Source organism: Helicoverpa zea, chromosome 30 (assembly GCF_022581195.2).
Source record: "Helicoverpa zea isolate HzStark_Cry1AcR chromosome 30, ilHelZeax1.1, whole genome shotgun sequence".
In the NCBI taxonomy this organism is placed as follows: Eukaryota; Metazoa; Arthropoda; class Insecta; order Lepidoptera; family Noctuidae; genus Helicoverpa; species Helicoverpa zea.
The window spans coordinates 3663050-3679615 of record NC_061481.1 but is presented as its reverse complement, the minus strand read 5'-3'; the positions used below and the strand labels follow the sequence as shown (position 1 = coordinate 3679615).

The 16566-nt window shown below is 45.9% G+C and overlaps 1 protein-coding gene across 1 annotated transcript; it reads right to left on the bottom strand.

The window, feature by feature from the left end:
• Positions 1–3871: 3871 nt before the first annotated feature.
• Positions 3872–15288, bottom strand: LOC124644381 (uncharacterized PE-PGRS family protein PE_PGRS54-like). Its single transcript, XM_047183694.1, has 8 exons — positions 15247–15288; positions 13969–13993; positions 12933–13373; positions 12542–12580; positions 12127–12225; positions 11276–11359; positions 10349–10456; positions 3872–10113 (listed from the first exon to the last, which is right to left on the bottom strand). The coding sequence occupies exons 1-8, from the start codon at positions 15286–15288 to the stop codon at positions 3872–3874; spliced, it is 7080 nt and encodes a 2359-aa protein (XP_047039650.1).
• Between the last annotated feature and the right edge of the window lie 1278 nt (positions 15289–16566).

Below are 16566 nucleotides of genomic sequence, written 5' to 3'. Positions count from 1 at the left end.
TACCGTTTTAACAATTGAGGAGCATTAAAACAACATTATTATATCAATAATCAATGAATGTTATTACGTCGTCAGTTCAATCGCGACGTGTCAGGAACGCATTCTCTGAATGGCCGAACTATAGTCACCAAGACATGCTTGCTTAGAAAGTACATACAAACTTAGCTCATCTGAAATCGGACCCGCTAGGCTACCATGACTTTTTTATGTTATATGTCGATTATTAACCTGTTATAATTATTTTTACATTACCTGTTATGATACTTAGACTTAATGATAACATTAAATTTTATTGTACCAAAAAATAAAAACAATACCCATTCGTTTATTACATTACCCCGCTTCAACCATATTCCCAATAACCTGGCAACACCAGCAGATTATTGTACCTGTTATTGAAATAGTCATGCGTCATCGATTAGAGGGAGACAGCGATATACCTGATAACGGTTGTGAGAAAGGGACGGGCATATTGCGAAAAGCAGACCGATTTCTATAAGTACTATGTACCTATATGTTGTTTTGTCGAAATTGATTCTGTTGTTGTTTATTTTCAACTAGCTTTTGCCCGCGACTTCGTTCGCGCGGAATGGTGACTTTCAGCAGATTTTCGGTTAGACCAACAGATGGCGCTATATGTCCGGAATAAATTTTATTTTTTATTTTTATTTTTTGTAATAAAAACTATCCTATGTCCTTTCTCAAGTTTCAAACTATGTCTGTACCAAATTTCACACAAATCGGTTCAGTAGTTTAGGCGTGAAGAAAAGACAGACAGACAGAGTTACTTTCGCATTTATAATATTAAGTAGGGATTATTTTCAGAAAGGTGTCTTATTTATCACATTGTTATTATCAAGTAACTGGTAGGTGTGATCTATGTTTCGGTTGCAGCTGTTTATTAACTTTTTACTATGGGCCACAGCGACTTTAAGTAGGTGTAGGTCTATAAGTAGGTATTACATATTTAGATTTTGCTTGTAATGTCATCCATGCATATACTTACTTTTTGTAATATACGTACTTTTTTTCCAAGTAAAGAGTACCTACTTATGCATTTAAAATGACAATAGGTAAACGAGACGAAATCTTCATCATCAGCCATCTTTGGCAAGCGTCACGCCAGTTCTGACAACCAGTCTTGAAAGTCTAGGTACCTCACTCGGTTGAGGAGGTCAGACAGGCAGTGGCTAATGTAAAACCCGAGTTCGGCCATTCCATTTGAAGGATCAGTCTAACCATCGTTTCTTTATTAAATTATCAAATGACTCCTTCCGCTGTGGTAGAGCAGGTGACTTCTGCTGACAAGAACCCAGCCTAGTTCATTCTGGGCTTTATGATTCTGGATAAACCTAAATGTACGTACGGGGGCCACGATAATCCCTTCGAATAATCCGACAGACCTGACAGGCTTCACACTTAAGGGCTCAGAGTTTGCTGACTGCCCGCTCACGTCAGACTTTGTAGGACAGATAAATCGGTTTGTTCTTATGTAGGACTGGGAGTAACTGGGATTTTCTGACCAACTTTTTGTAGAATTGGTCACCGATTTATCGGACGTGCCTAGAGACTCTTGACACCCAGTCTAGCCCCCTAGGCTAGTTATAACAAGCTTTGTTTAACTGTACCTGATACGATTATCAATACATAGATAAGTGACAAAACACCGCTGTTTTTCCTCATACCTACATCAGATAATGACACGTGTAATACATATGATCGTTTGTACATATATCTCTATTGATTGAATTACAGATATACTTTTGTAAGACGTTTATCTCACGTGACCCATACTTATGTCTGTAAATGCGCCTGATATCTCTCCGGTGGTGTCGGGTTGTCGTCCCATCGCGCTATGAGAGTGAAGGAATAGTGAGTGCACCTGTGTTCAAGCAAATGTGCCTGCACTATAATATGTCCTGCGCAGTTAGCTAATCTCCATAATTATATGAGAACTCAGCTATTTTGGGGTCGGCTTCCAGTCTAACTAGATGCAGCTGACTACCAGTGTTTTACAAGGAGCGACTGCTTATCTGACCTTCTCAACACAGTTACCCGGGCAACCCAATACCCCTTGGTAAGGCTGGTTGTCAGACTTACTGGCTTCTGACTACCCGTAACGACTGCCAAGGATGTTCATATGACAGCTGGGAACCAACAATTTAATGTGTCTCTCGAAAAACAGAGGAACTCGTCATGACCTATGGTCACTTTATTCACTGACCGCCGAACGTAGCTTATCCTTATGATCAATCAGTCACATTGAATCGTTATTTGCATGCTAATATCTATACTAACATTATAAAGAGGAAAAAAATTACTTTTGTTTGTTTGTTTAAAGGATTCAAACACTACCGATTGGAAAAATTCTTTCACTGTTAGTAAGCTCCACTCTTCCCGAGTAACATCCTAACTAATATTATAAACGTAAAAGTAAATCTGTCTGTCTGTCTGTCTTTCTGTCTGTCTGTCTCTTCTTCACGCCTAACCTACTGAACCGATTTGTGTGAAATTTGGTACAGACAAGAGGTAGTTTGGAACTTGAGAAAGGACATATGGTAGTTTTTATTACAAAAAAATGTAAAAAGAAAATTTATTCCGGACACATAGCGTAATCTATTGCTCAAACCAAAAATCTGCCGGAAGTCACTATTCCACGCGAGCGAAGTCGCGGGCAAAAGCTAGTAAGCTATATTTCAGCCTGGTACGGGCAGTAGTAACCACGGAACGCGGGTGAAGCCGCGGGAAAACAGCTAGTCGACAATATTATTCTTGAGTTTATGACTTCCTTCCTTCAAGGCATTGACAGAATGATATCATTGAAGGAACTTTAATTGGTTTTCAAATCGTTTGATTATGCGGTGACTTGGTTTAAAATTATGAGTATCCTTTTAAACCTATGTACATCTTCTTCCTCCTGCCCTGTTCCCAATTTTATTTTGGGTCGGCGCAATATGTCATCCTCTTCCATTTTCCCCTGTCACTCGTCATACTGACACTCAATCCCTTCCTATTCATGTCATCTTTCAGGCAATCCATCCATCTTTTCTTAGGTCTTCCTCTTCCTCTCCATCCATCTACATTCATACTTATTCATACTAGGTAGATCTCAGTCATATTTAAACCTATGGATATATATTTTTAAAATGAAATGGTAGTTAAAACGAGCCGAGCTATGTGGAAACCGGCTGTCATGTGATGCGGAGGAATGAGGATCAAGTTGTGAAGAGCATGAATGTAGATAGATATATGGATAGTGGAAGGGGACGATGGATTGTGTGAAAGTCAATATTTCCAGAAAGAATGTTACTTGTGAGATGATGGCTGATAGAAGAGTATGGGAGGAGAAAATATTTACGCCGATCTCAAATAATAAAAAAAATGGAATAATGGAGGATAAGACGGCTAATTTCATCTTTATGAATTTGAAGATTGCACAATGATTTTTAAAGATAAAAAAATTGCAATATTGCACATTGCTATTGTAAAGTCTTCGTAGGTATCTCAGGTAGGTACCTCCTAAGTGGCGAAGAAAAAAAAAACAAACGAATTATAATACATAGAATAAAATATACTTCATGAGAAATAGCATTAAAAATTTTTTTTTGGCCCTAAACGAGTTAGGATTTTTACACTTGCTCGATAAAAATAAATACAATACATATTAAAAATATGGGTTACCGTTACAATGCGTTATAGCACACAAGGTATGTCAAAATGTCCAGAGAAAGCTTACAAAGGTATCGAACGGCAGATTTCAAAAATCTGTCTATCTATTGACTTGCGTGCTAAAAGACATAACTTGTTTTAACTAGTCATGCGCAAACCCTTGGATAGACAAATTATAGAAATGAGCTTACTGGGACATCTTCTAAAGTCCAATTTGTCTGCGCAGTTGTCTTGGTATATCTCTAACATGTCCATAGCAAATGCATATGGATCCTCGGCATCGACGACGAGGGATGATAATAGGTCTACGGTCCTTACTCCATCCAACCACAGTTGGAGCAACCTGAGTTTCTTCCACGTCTCCTGTCCAATCGTCAGCTATATCCACATCATCAATGACAATAGGCTCAGGTTGACCAAGGTCAGTACCACTAGCACCGTTTGCTGTCGTTGAACCAACTTGGGTAGTGTCTCCACCCTGGACGATTAAGACTGGGCTTCCTGATCCACCGTTTGGAGCAATAACTACGTCTGTGCCAGAAGTGGTTTGGCCAACATTGCTGGAGCCACCATTTGCCGTCCAAGCGCCATTGCCATCAGTGCCACTGGCACCGTTTGCAGCCGTTGAACCGACCTGGGAAGTGTCACCTCCTTGGACGACGGTCGTTTGGTCTCCTGGTCCGTACCATCCGTTGTCGATGCCAGTAGTAACTACGTCTGTGCCAGAAGTGGTTTGGCCAACATTGCTGGAGCCACCATTTGCCGTCCAAGCGCCATTGCCATCAGTGCCACTGGCACCGTTTGATACCGTTGAACCGACCTGGGAAGTGTCTCCTCCTTGGATGACGGTCGTTTGGGGTCCTGGTCCGTACCATCCGTTGTCGTTGCCAGTAGTAACTACGTCTGTGCCAGAAGTGGTTTGGCCAACATTGCTGGAGCCACCATTTGCCGTCCAAGCGCCATTGCCATCAGTGCCACTGGCACCGTTTGCTGTCGTTGAACCGACCTGGGAAGTGTCTCCTCCTTGGACGACGGTCGTTTGATCTCCTGGTCCGTACCATCCGTTGTCGTTGCCAGTAGTAACTACGTCTGTGCCAGAAGTGGTTTGGCCAACATTGCTGGAGCCACCATTTGCCGTCCAAGCGCCATTGCCATCAGTGCCACTGGCACCGTTTGCTGTCGTTGAACCGACCTGGGAAGTGTCTCCTCCTTGGACGACGGTCGTTTGGGGTCCTGGTCCGTACCATCCGTTGTCGTTGCCAGTAGTAACTACGTCTGTGCCAGAAGTGGTTTGGCCAACATTGCTGGAGCCACCATTTGCCGTCCAAGCGCCATTGCCATCAGTGCCACTGGCACCGTTTGCTGTCGTTGAACCGACCTGGGAAGTGTCTCCTCCTTGGACGACGGTCGTTTGGGGTCCTGGTCCGTACCATCCGTTGTCGTTGCCAGTAGTAACTACGTCTGTGCCAGAAGTGGTTTGGCCAACATTGCTGGAGCCACCATTTGCCGTCCAAGCGCCATTGCCATCAGTGCCACTGGCACCGTTTGCTGCCGTTGAACCGACCTGGGAAGTGTCTCCTCCTTGGACGACGGTCGTTTGATCTCCTGGTCCGTACCATCCGTTGTTGTTGCCAGTAGTAACTACGTCTGTGCCAGAAGTGGTTTGGCCAACATTGCTGGAGCCACCATTTGCCGTCCAAGCGCCATTGCCATCAGTGCCACTGGCACCGTTTGCTGTCGTTGAACCGACCTGGGAAGTGTCTCCTCCTTGGACGACGGTCGTTTGATCTCCTGGTCCGTACCATCCGTTGTCGTTGCCAGTAGTAACTACGTCTGTGCCAGAAGTGGTTTGGCCAACATTGCTGGAGCCACCATTTGCCGTCCAAGCGCCATTGCCATCAGTGCCACTGGCACCGTTTGCTGTCGTTGAACCGACCTGGGAAGTGTCTCCTCCTTGGACGACGGTCGTTTGATCTCCTGGTCCGTACCATCCGTTGTCGTTGCCAGTAGTAACTACGTCTGTGCCAGAAGTGGTTTGGCCAACATTGCTGGAGCCACCATTTGCCGTCCAAGCGCCATTGCCATCAGTGCCACTGGCACCGTTTGCTGTCGTTGAACCGACCTGGGAAGTGTCTCCTCCTTGGACGACGGTCGTTTGATCTCCTGGTCCGTACCATCCGTTGTCGTTGCCAGTAGTAACTACGTCTGTGCCAGAAGTGGTTTGGCCAACATTGCTGGAGCCACCATTTGCCGTCCAAGCGCCATTGCCATCAGTGCCACTGGCACCGTTTGCTGTCGTTGAACCGACCTGGGAAGTGTCTCCTCCTTGGACGACGGTCGTTTGGGGTCCTGGTCCGTACCATCCGTTGTCGTTGCCAGTAGTAACTACGTCTGTGCCAGAAGTGGTTTGGCCAACATTGCTGGAGCCACCATTTGCCGTCCAAGCGCCATTGCCATCAGTGCCACTGGCACCGTTTGCTGTCGTTGAACCGACCTGGGAAGTGTCTCCTCCTTGGACGACGGTCGTTTGGGGTCCTGGTCCGTACCATCCGTTGTCGTTGCCAGTAGTAACTACGTCTGTGCCAGAAGTGGTTTGGCCAACATTGCTGGAGCCACCATTTGCCGTCCAAGCGCCATTGCCATCAGTGCCACTGGCACCGTTTGCTGTCGTTGAACCGACCTGGGAAGTGTCTCCTCCTTGGACGACGGTCGTTTGGGGTCCTGGTCCGTACCATCCGTTGTCGTTGCCAGTAGTAACTACGTCTGTGCCAGAAGTGGTTTGGCCAACATTGCTGGAGCCACCATTTGCCGTCCAAGCGCCATTGCCATCAGTGCCACTGGCACCGTTTGCTGTCGTTGAACCGACCTGGGAAGTGTCTCCTCCTTGGACGACGGTCGTTTGGGGTCCTGGTCCGTACCATCCGTTGTCGTTGCCAGTAGTAACTACGTCTGTGCCAGAAGTGGTTTGGCCAACATTGCTGGAGCCACCATTTGCCGTCCAAGCGCCATTGCCATCAGTGCCACTGGCACCGTTTGCTGTCGTTGAACCGACCTGGGAAGTGTCTCCTCCTTGGACGACGGTCGTTTGGGGTCCTGGTCCGTACCATCCGTTGTCGTTGCCAGTAGTAACTACGTCTGTGCCAGAAGTGGTTTGGCCAACATTGCTGGAGCCACCATTTGCCGTCCAAGCGCCATTGCCATCAGTGCCACTGGCACCGTTTGCTGTCGTTGAACCGACCTGGGAAGTGTCTCCTCCTTGGACGACGGTCGTTTGGGGTCCTGGTCCGTACCATCCGTTGTCGTTGCCAGTAGTAACTACGTCTGTGCCAGAAGTGGTTTGGCCAACATTGCTGGAGCCACCATTTGCCGTCCAAGCGCCATTGCCATCAGTGCCACTGGCACCGTTTGCTGTCGTTGAACCGACCTGGGAAGTGTCTCCTCCTTGGACGACGGTCGTTTGGGGTCCTGGTCCGTACCATCCGTTGTCGTTGCCAGTAGTAACTACGTCTGTGCCAGAAGTGGTTTGGCCAACATTGCTGGAGCCACCATTTGCCGTCCAAGCGCCATTGCCATCAGTGCCACTGGCACCGTTTGCTGTCGTTGAACCGACCTGGGAAGTGTCTCCTCCTTGGACGACGGTCGTTTGGGGTCCTGGTCCGTACCATCCGTTGTCGTTGCCAGTAGTAACTACGTCTGTGCCAGAAGTGGTTTGGCCAACATTGCTGGAGCCACCATTTGCCGTCCAAGCGCCATTGCCATCAGTGCCACTGGCACCGTTTGCTGTCGTTGAACCGACCTGGGAAGTGTCTCCTCCTTGGACGACGGTCGTTTGGGGTCCTGGTCCGTACCATCCGTTGTCGTTGCCAGTAGTAACTACGTCTGTGCCAGAAGTGGTTTGGCCAACATTGCTGGAGCCACCATTTGCCGTCCAAGCGCCATTGCCATCAGTGCCACTGGCACCGTTTGCTGTCGTTGAACCGACCTGGGAAGTGTCTCCTCCTTGGACGACGGTCGTTTGGGGTCCTGGTCCGTACCATCCGTTGTCGTTGCCAGTAGTAACTACGTCTGTGCCAGAAGTGGTTTGGCCAACATTGCTGGAGCCACCATTTGCCGTCCAAGCGCCATTGCCATCAGTGCCACTGGCACCGTTTGCTGTCGTTGAACCGACCTGGGAAGTGTCTCCTCCTTGGACGACGGTCGTTTGGGGTCCTGGTCCGTACCATCCGTTGTCGTTGCCAGTAGTAACTACGTCTGTGCCAGAAGTGGTTTGGCCAACATTGCTGGAGCCACCATTTGCCGTCCAAGCGCCATTGCCATCAGTGCCACTGGCACCGTTTGCTGTCGTTGAACCGACCTGGGAAGTGTCTCCTCCTTGGACGACGGTCGTTTGGGGTCCTGGTCCGTACCATCCGTTGTCGTTGCCAGTAGTAACTACGTCTGTGCCAGAAGTGGTTTGGCCAACATTGCTGGAGCCACCATTTGCCGTCCAAGCGCCATTGCCATCAGTGCCACTGGCACCGTTTGCTGTCGTTGAACCGACCTGGGAAGTGTCTCCTCCTTGGACGACGGTCGTTTGGGGTCCTGGTCCGTACCATCCGTTGTCGTTGCCAGTAGTAACTACGTCTGTGCCAGAAGTGGTTTGGCCAACATTGCTGGAGCCACCATTTGCCGTCCAAGCGCCATTGCCATCAGTGCCACTGGCACCGTTTGCTGTCGTTGAACCGACCTGGGAAGTGTCTCCTCCTTGGACGACGGTCGTTTGGGGTCCTGGTCCGTACCATCCGTTGTCGTTGCCAGTAGTAACTACGTCTGTGCCAGAAGTGGTTTGGCCAACATTGCTGGAGCCACCATTTGCCGTCCAAGCGCCATTGCCATCAGTGCCACTGGCACCGTTTGCTGTCGTTGAACCGACCTGGGAAGTGTCTCCTCCTTGGACGACGGTCGTTTGGGGTCCTGGTCCGTACCATCCGTTGTCGTTGCCAGTAGTAACTACGTCTGTGCCAGAAGTGGTTTGGCCAACATTGCTGGAGCCACCATTTGCCGTCCAAGCGCCATTGCCATCAGTGCCACTGGCACCGTTTGCTGTCGTTGAACCGACCTGGGAAGTGTCTCCTCCTTGGACGACGGTCGTTTGGGGTCCTGGTCCGTACCATCCGTTGTCGTTGCCAGTAGTAACTACGTCTGTGCCAGAAGTGGTTTGGCCAACATTGCTGGAGCCACCATTTGCCGTCCAAGCGCCATTGCCATCAGTGCCACTGGCACCGTTTGCTGTCGTTGAACCGACCTGGGAAGTGTCTCCTCCTTGGACGACGGTCGTTTGGGGTCCTGGTCCGTACCATCCGTTGTCGTTGCCAGTAGTAACTACGTCTGTGCCAGAAGTGGTTTGGCCAACATTGCTGGAGCCACCATTTGCCGTCCAAGCGCCATTGCCATCAGTGCCACTGGCACCGTTTGCTGCCGTTGAACCGACCTGGGAAGTGTCTCCTCCTTGGACGACGGTCGTTTGGGGTCCTGGTCCGTACCATCCGTTGTCGTTGCCAGTAGTAACTACGTCTGTGCCAGAAGTGGTTTGGCCAACATTGCTGGAGCCACCATTTGCCGTCCAAGCGCCATTGCCATCAGTGCCACTGGCACCGTTTGCTGTCGTTGAACCGACCTGAGAAGTGTCTCCTCCTTGGACGACGGTCGTTTGGGGTCCTGGTCCGTACCATCCGTTGTCGTTGCCAGTAGTAACTACGTCTGTGCCAGAAGTGGTTTGGCCAACATTGCTGGAGCCACCATTTGCCGTCCAAGCGCCATTGCCATCAGTGCCACTGGCACCGTTTGCTGCCGTTGAACCGACCTGGGAAGTGTCTCCTCCTTGGACGACGGTCGTTTGGGGTCCTGGTCCGTACCATCCGTTGTCGTTGCCAGTAGTAACTACGTCTGTGCCAGAAGTGGTTTGGCCAACATTGCTGGAGCCACCATTTGCCGTCCAAGCGCCATTGCCATCAGTGCCACTGGCACCGTTTGCAGCCGTTGAACCGACCTGGGAAGTGTCTCCTCCTTGGATGATAGTTACTTGGTTTCCTGATCCACCCCATCCGTTATTACCGGGTCTAATAGCTACATCAATACCTGAAGATGTTTGGCCAACATTGACACTGCCCCCCGATGTAGACTGAGCTCCATTCGGACCAACAACGCTTGCGCCGTTAGAATTAGCCGAAGCAACTTGATTTGTGTCCCGTCCTTGCACGATGATTGTTGGGCTGCCCGGTCCACCATATCCGTTGCTTCCAGGTCCAATAACTACGTCGATACCTGAAGATGTTTGACCAACATTGACACTGCTCCCAGATGTAGACTGAGCTCCGTTTGGCCCAGTACTAGTTGCGCTGGTAGTGGTCACTGAACCGACCGAAGTGGTGTCCCGACTTTGCACGATGATTGGTGATGAAGAAGCTGCGGACAGGAAAAGTTATGTGTTATAAAATGGCTGAAAGCATGTCTTCTTACGCCCTTGTTTCAAGGCGGTTTATGTGTGTTAGGCATCAACGGATTTAATACAGGTCAATGCGACATGAGATCCGCTTCACCGCCTACCGCGGCGGTGCGCGGTGCCGTGTGTTAATCGCCTTACCGGGTTCGATCAGTAGCTCTTCTGAGACACGGGTGTAGCTTGTGTAAAGATATTTACCTGGTATGGCTACCGGACGGGTTGCAGCAGGATTGTTTTCTCCAGGAGCTACTACCGGTGGTCCAAGATACCTTGGTCCTCCTGGCCCGACGTTTGGTGATCCTGGAGCTGAAGAAACGAGGGAATTCATGTTATTAGAAACTTACCAGAGCTGATATTTATGTACGTGTATACAATTATTTACACTGTATACATTATTGCTGACACTTTGAGTGACCCAAAGGCTGGTTTTTATTTTGGTCAAAAATTAAGCATTGCCATCCAACGCGGCAATGCTTGAGAAAAAAAAAAATTACATGTACGTCTTGTATTGTTACGAGTGGTTGTGTGCGTCACATCACAAGTTGAGCATCCAAACTGCAGGACTTTGTTGGTTGGTCGACAGTTAATTTTGAAGGTAATCGTAAATGTAGTGGAACTTTTTACAACAGAATTTTTACGTTCAATTTTCAAAGCAGACTGTTGGTTTAATTGAAACTGATGTTTCACAGACACGGGTTATGTTGTCGGTGGAGATGGACCTTAGTTGCATAATAAAATAATGGCGTCCACGGCTGATTTCGGCCACGGCGGCTGTTCTCATTTAAGGAGATCAGCCAGCTGTGCAGGACAAATTATAGTGCACAAGCATTTGCACAGGTGCACTCCCTATTCCTTCACTCTCATAACCCGATGGGACGGCAATGTATGCTGTAATACGGGCTGCTTTGTGAAAGTTTAAGAAAACCCACAAAGCGATTTCTGCCCGACCCGGGAATCGAACCCGAGACCTCGAGCACAGCAGCTGCGCTTGCAACCACTAGACCAACGAGGCAGTCAAACTTAACTTAGTTACATGTACTACCATTTATCACCCTACCGATTTTTTTTTTATCTAACTAACGTAAAATTATGCCGTGCATGCTCTGAAAAGCAAAGAAAACTCACTTATGGAAGTAGATGACTTGGAACTATGATGAGCATTGTGTGAGCTTGAGGAAGAACTGCTGATTACTGTGCTCTTCTTAGGTTCTGGAAAGATAAAGTAAATAGTTAAGAATATTTCAAGAAAACGCTGGAGAGAAGACTTGGACTGGCCAGCTTCCTCTCGGACTGGCCACAAACAGCGATGGACAAAGAAAAATGGAAGGCTATGGGGGAGGCCTTTGCCCAGCAGTGGGACAGCATAGGCTAATAAAAAAAATAAAAAAATAAATTTCTACCACCACGTTTTAAATTCAGTCTATGCAGTTTCTTGCTGGTTCTTTTCCATGAGAAAATCTCCTTGGAACTAGCTTGAAGTTTTGAAAGAGCTTTTTATGCCTATTTAATTTTGAGGGAACTAACCGTCAGAAGTTGATATTAATAAGAGAAACTTTGTAAATGGGTTTGTAACTTCTTCAACGGATTTTGATGAAAGTTACTTTAGTAATATAGTACTGCTTAAACATCTGAATAACATGTAGGCTTCTATTTCCTGCAGTGGGATTCTATAAGCTTCACTCTAAACTTCGCATCTGAATCCGCCGTGAGTTACTACACTAGCGCTACTCTTGCGAGCGTGTTTGCGAGTTGAACTAAATTAAACTCGAGATTTTGACAGATAAAGTATGAGATGACTTTTATAACGTTTTGAACCGAATGCGAAGTGAGAGTGAATAGCGAAGTGAAATGCGAGTTGTTGTCTGTATTTTATAGAATCGACGTACAGATAAGGGTAGCGGGTTACAAGCAGGCGAATTCTAGTTTGATTTGATTACAAATAAAAAAAATGTAGAGAAACGAAGAGGTAAACTTACTTTTAGCTACCACTTTCATCAAAACACAAGGTACGCCATTTTCTAAGGTCTCGATCTTCTCCTCAACAGCCCAGTCGGTTTCTCCGGAGCCAGCAATATCTAGAACAAGAAAGCTTTGCTTAAGTCATGTAGGATATAGCTGCGGGATTGTTCGAAAGAGTTACCGCGGCCCTAGTGCATAAAAGGCTTACGACGGAACACGACGGTTTTTAGTCAGTAAGAGTCAGACTCTCCCTCACCGCTGCTCACCCACAGCGGGATTCATTTGACGATTTTGGGTAAAAAAAAGTCATGTAGGATATCAAGTGAACGGTATTAAAATGATAAGATAACTAAAAATGGATTTAAGAATGCTTTTACGCGCGGCTGAATGTATTTTTTATGAAAAGTAAAATGAAATTAAATAATTTCTTACCTGGTACATCGACGTTTACCCAGACTTTTTGGTGATGAGCTGTAAATAATAATAATAAAAAAATATAAGCTAAGTTAAGCCCAATTTCAAGAAGGTTTCTTTAAAAATGGAATCTCCAGTCCTTGAACAGTAATTCCTCCTTTATTTGAGAAGCTTGTGCTTTGCGTAGGACAATAAAAAGTCTAGTAAATTAGCTATCTGTAACGAATATACTCTTTTAGAGTGGTTTTTAACCAGTCAATGTCCTGTTTAGCTTTTTTTCTTTCATCATCATCATCTCAGCCAAAGGACGTCCACTGCTGAACATAGGCTCCCCCTTAGATCTCCACAGATACCTGTGTAGGTGACCTGCATCCATTTCCCCTTTGACCTAATTCTAAATCCTACTCACCTTTATGATTATAATCCTCAGCGGGCGGCGACTCAACTACAGTAGTACTACTAGTCGACGTAGAACTGCTCTCAGATTCATCAGACTCTTCATTCTTAACCACTGTACCATCAGCTCCAACGTATTCAAACTTCTTCTTATCATACGCTTCACTGGCTGCTCTTTCACTTGCAAATTTACTCTTCTGTCTACCATCAGCACTGACAGAGAAGGTGTTCAAACTCTCTGCCTCATTTGCAAAGCCTCTAGCGTTGGCAGTTTTTGTGGTACCTGTGGCGTCTGATGTTAGTGATGAACTGGATTCATCTAGTTGTTCGGAGTCGCTTCTTGCTGAATATCCTCGTATACCCAAACGGTCTTTTATGTAGGCTTTCGATTCATTGCTGTCTTGATTGTAGTCGCTCTGTTCATCGGTAATGCGGACGCTTTGGACTGCTGGAACTGTTTGGAACAATGAGTAAGTTTAGATGTAGATGTTACAGTCTTTTTATCGTCCTACTGCTGGGCACGGACCTACTTTCTAAGTATATGTATATTAGACACCATTGACTGTGTTTCGGATGGCACGTTAAACTGTAGGTCCCGGCTGTCATTGAACATCCTTGGCAGTCGTTACGGGTAATCAGAAGCCAGTAAGTCTGACGCCAGTCTAACCAAGGGGTATCGGGTTGCCCGGGTAACTGGGTTGAGGAGGTCAGATAGCAGTCGCTCCTTGTAAAGCACTGGTACTCAGCTGAATCCGGTTGGACTAGAAGCCGACCCCAATATAGTTGGGAAAAAGGTTCGGAGGATGATGCTGGGCACTCCTCACACACGGAGAAGGATTGAGCGTTAAATGTAGAAGATGAAGAAGACTTTTTGGTTTGTGGTGGATTTCAATGAAACGATCTATCTGTTGTATCTTGCCAGAGATAGGACTTTAATTTTAATTGTATGGAATAAGGTTTTTTCAAGTTTAAGGAGTTGGTCTTTTTATAATTATTAATTACGTTAGCATAGTTAATGGATTAGCAAATTTTCAACACGATTTACTTACTGCTTGACGCATTTGCGCTCAGGATCTGAAAATAACAAATATTATTCTAGTTAGTCATAGAAGATAACAAATTTTATTGGTCGAATCAGCGATTTGACGGCTGGTTATAGTTTTGGGCAACAAATCCCTTTTTGTGGTGAGAAATCATCAAGGCATGAGGGAGTGTCATACTCTTACTGCCTGAAACCCACCATGTTCCTTCTTAAGCCATTTATGTACCAGAGCCGCGGCAAATCTTTCGAACAATCCCGTAGCCCCGGTAGGCTTTGGCTCCACTAGGGTGCAAGCCACCTTTACATTGATTTCATTTACCACAGTTAAGATTACGATAAAAATACTATACCCTATCCACGGAAGCAAGAGCTAAAAGGTAAACAAAGAATGACACTTTTTCAAGATGGCGGTATAACCCGACCGATGACAAAATCACAGATACTGCGAACATTTTACACAAAAATGTGACGTTTTGTCATCGGTCGGGTTATACCGCCATCTTGAAAAACTGTCATTCTTTGTTTACCTTTTAGCTCTTGCTTCCGTGGATAGAGTATAGTACCCAGCTGCATCCAGTTAGACTGGAAGCCGACCCCAACAAAGTTGGGAAAAGGTTAAGCAGATGATACGATTATGATGTTACTAATATTATAAAGAGGTAAAATTTCTAAGTTTCTATGTAGGGGGTAATTTTTGGAACCGCTGGTCGGATTTCCAAAATTCTTTCACTGATAGCTATATTTTTCCTGAGTGCCATTGGCTATATTTTATGCCGGCACGGGTTGAAGTTTCCATGGGATGAGGGTGAAACCGCGAGAATATAGCTAGTGATTTTATAATGTCGTAGTGACCTAGTGGGTAAAGAACCAACCTCTCAAGCATGCGGGCGCAGGTTCGATTCCAAGTCAGGCAAGTACCAATGCATCTTTTCTAAGTTTATATGTACTTTCTAAGTATATCTTAGAGACCAATGAGTCCTGTGTTTCGGATGGCACGTTAAACCGTAGGGCCCGGCTATCATTGAACATTCTCGACAGTCGTTACGGGTAGTCAAAAGCCAGTAAGTCTGACACCAGTCTAACCAAGGGGTATTGGGTTGCCCGGGTAACTGGGTTGAGGAGGTCAGATAGGCAGTCGCTTCTTGTAAAGCACTGGTACTCTGCTGAATCCGGTTAGACTGACCTAAGTCACTAAGCTGACCCCAATATAGTTGGAAAAAAGGCTCGGAGGATGATGATTTATAATGGGAAAAGGCAGATGATAAAATAGTAAAGAACTACTTACACTGAGCAGCCACAACCCAATGAGGACCTTGATAGCACCCATGTCAGCGGTGGAACCACCAACTGATCGAATGATGGCCAGACCTACCCTGGTGCAGTTTATATATGAAACTGATTCTAAAGTGCATGCAGTGCAGCAACTGTGCAAATAGTAGGTGAGTTATGCACTGTCGTTGTTGTATTGAAAAGGGATGAAATATTGATTATAGATCGTGTTGTATTGTTAATGCTTATAAGTTACTTGAAACATTATTACAATTGATATTGAAAAGTTAGAATAGCCTTTTGGCTTCTCTATAGCTACGCCAAATTCATTATTAACTATCTCTCTAGCCCAAAATGTTTTGAGAGCCAAGATATCTTACTCTTTTTTCTTATTTCATCGTCTCTCAAAGGTCTTCCCGGAGCTTCTGGATTTGCAGCAATTCTTTTCCTCTGTTCTCTGATGCCCTTTTTTTTAACGACGTCAAAAATCGTCAAATGACCCCGCTGTGTGTTAGCACTGGTGAGGGAGTGTCAGACTCTTACTGACTAAAAACCGTCGTGTTCCGTCGTAGGCCTTTTATTTACAAGGGCCGCGGTAACTCGCGCGAACAATCCCGCAGCCCCGGCGGACTCTCTGATGACCTTGGCCAGACTTGTCCATCTATCTAGTAGAGGGCCTGCCCATGCTGCGTTTTTATCTTTCGTGTTCGCCACTCGAGAATTTTTCTCACTTTTGTTACTTATATTTGTAGTTTTATCAATATCCTTTCAGTTATTCAGCAGCGTGAAGATTAAAAAAATGTTTAACATTAGTGCGATGAAAATTGAAAATTATGCCATTAGGCTCGGTTCGATGCAAAAAATTTAGTAGTCTCTCTAGTGAGTGTGTCCTTTTGATACATTAATAGGTGACTAAATAGGGCCTAGCCTTTTCGTGTAACGACTGCCTATCTGACCTCCTCAACCCAGTTACCCGGGCTACTTTCTGAGTAAGTAACGACTGCCAAGAATGTACTTACATATAAATAAATGAAAGATGAAACCCGCCAATTTAACGTGCTTACAGCGATGCAAACTATAAAATTATATTTTTCCCGTATTTTTCGATTTTTAACCAAAAGCAATAAAGTTCAAACAAGAAAAATCGCGGGAATCTTTTAGCAAACCGTAAATAAAAGACCATAACCGCAGACAATATATAACTGTAAATCCATTTGTCAATAACAAAAGCGAGAGTTTTGTCAATGGTTTTCATTGTACGATTACTTAAGCAAACACAGTTGAGTAAATACAATAAATAATAAATTAAATAACAATTAATAACGTGCTTAAGCTT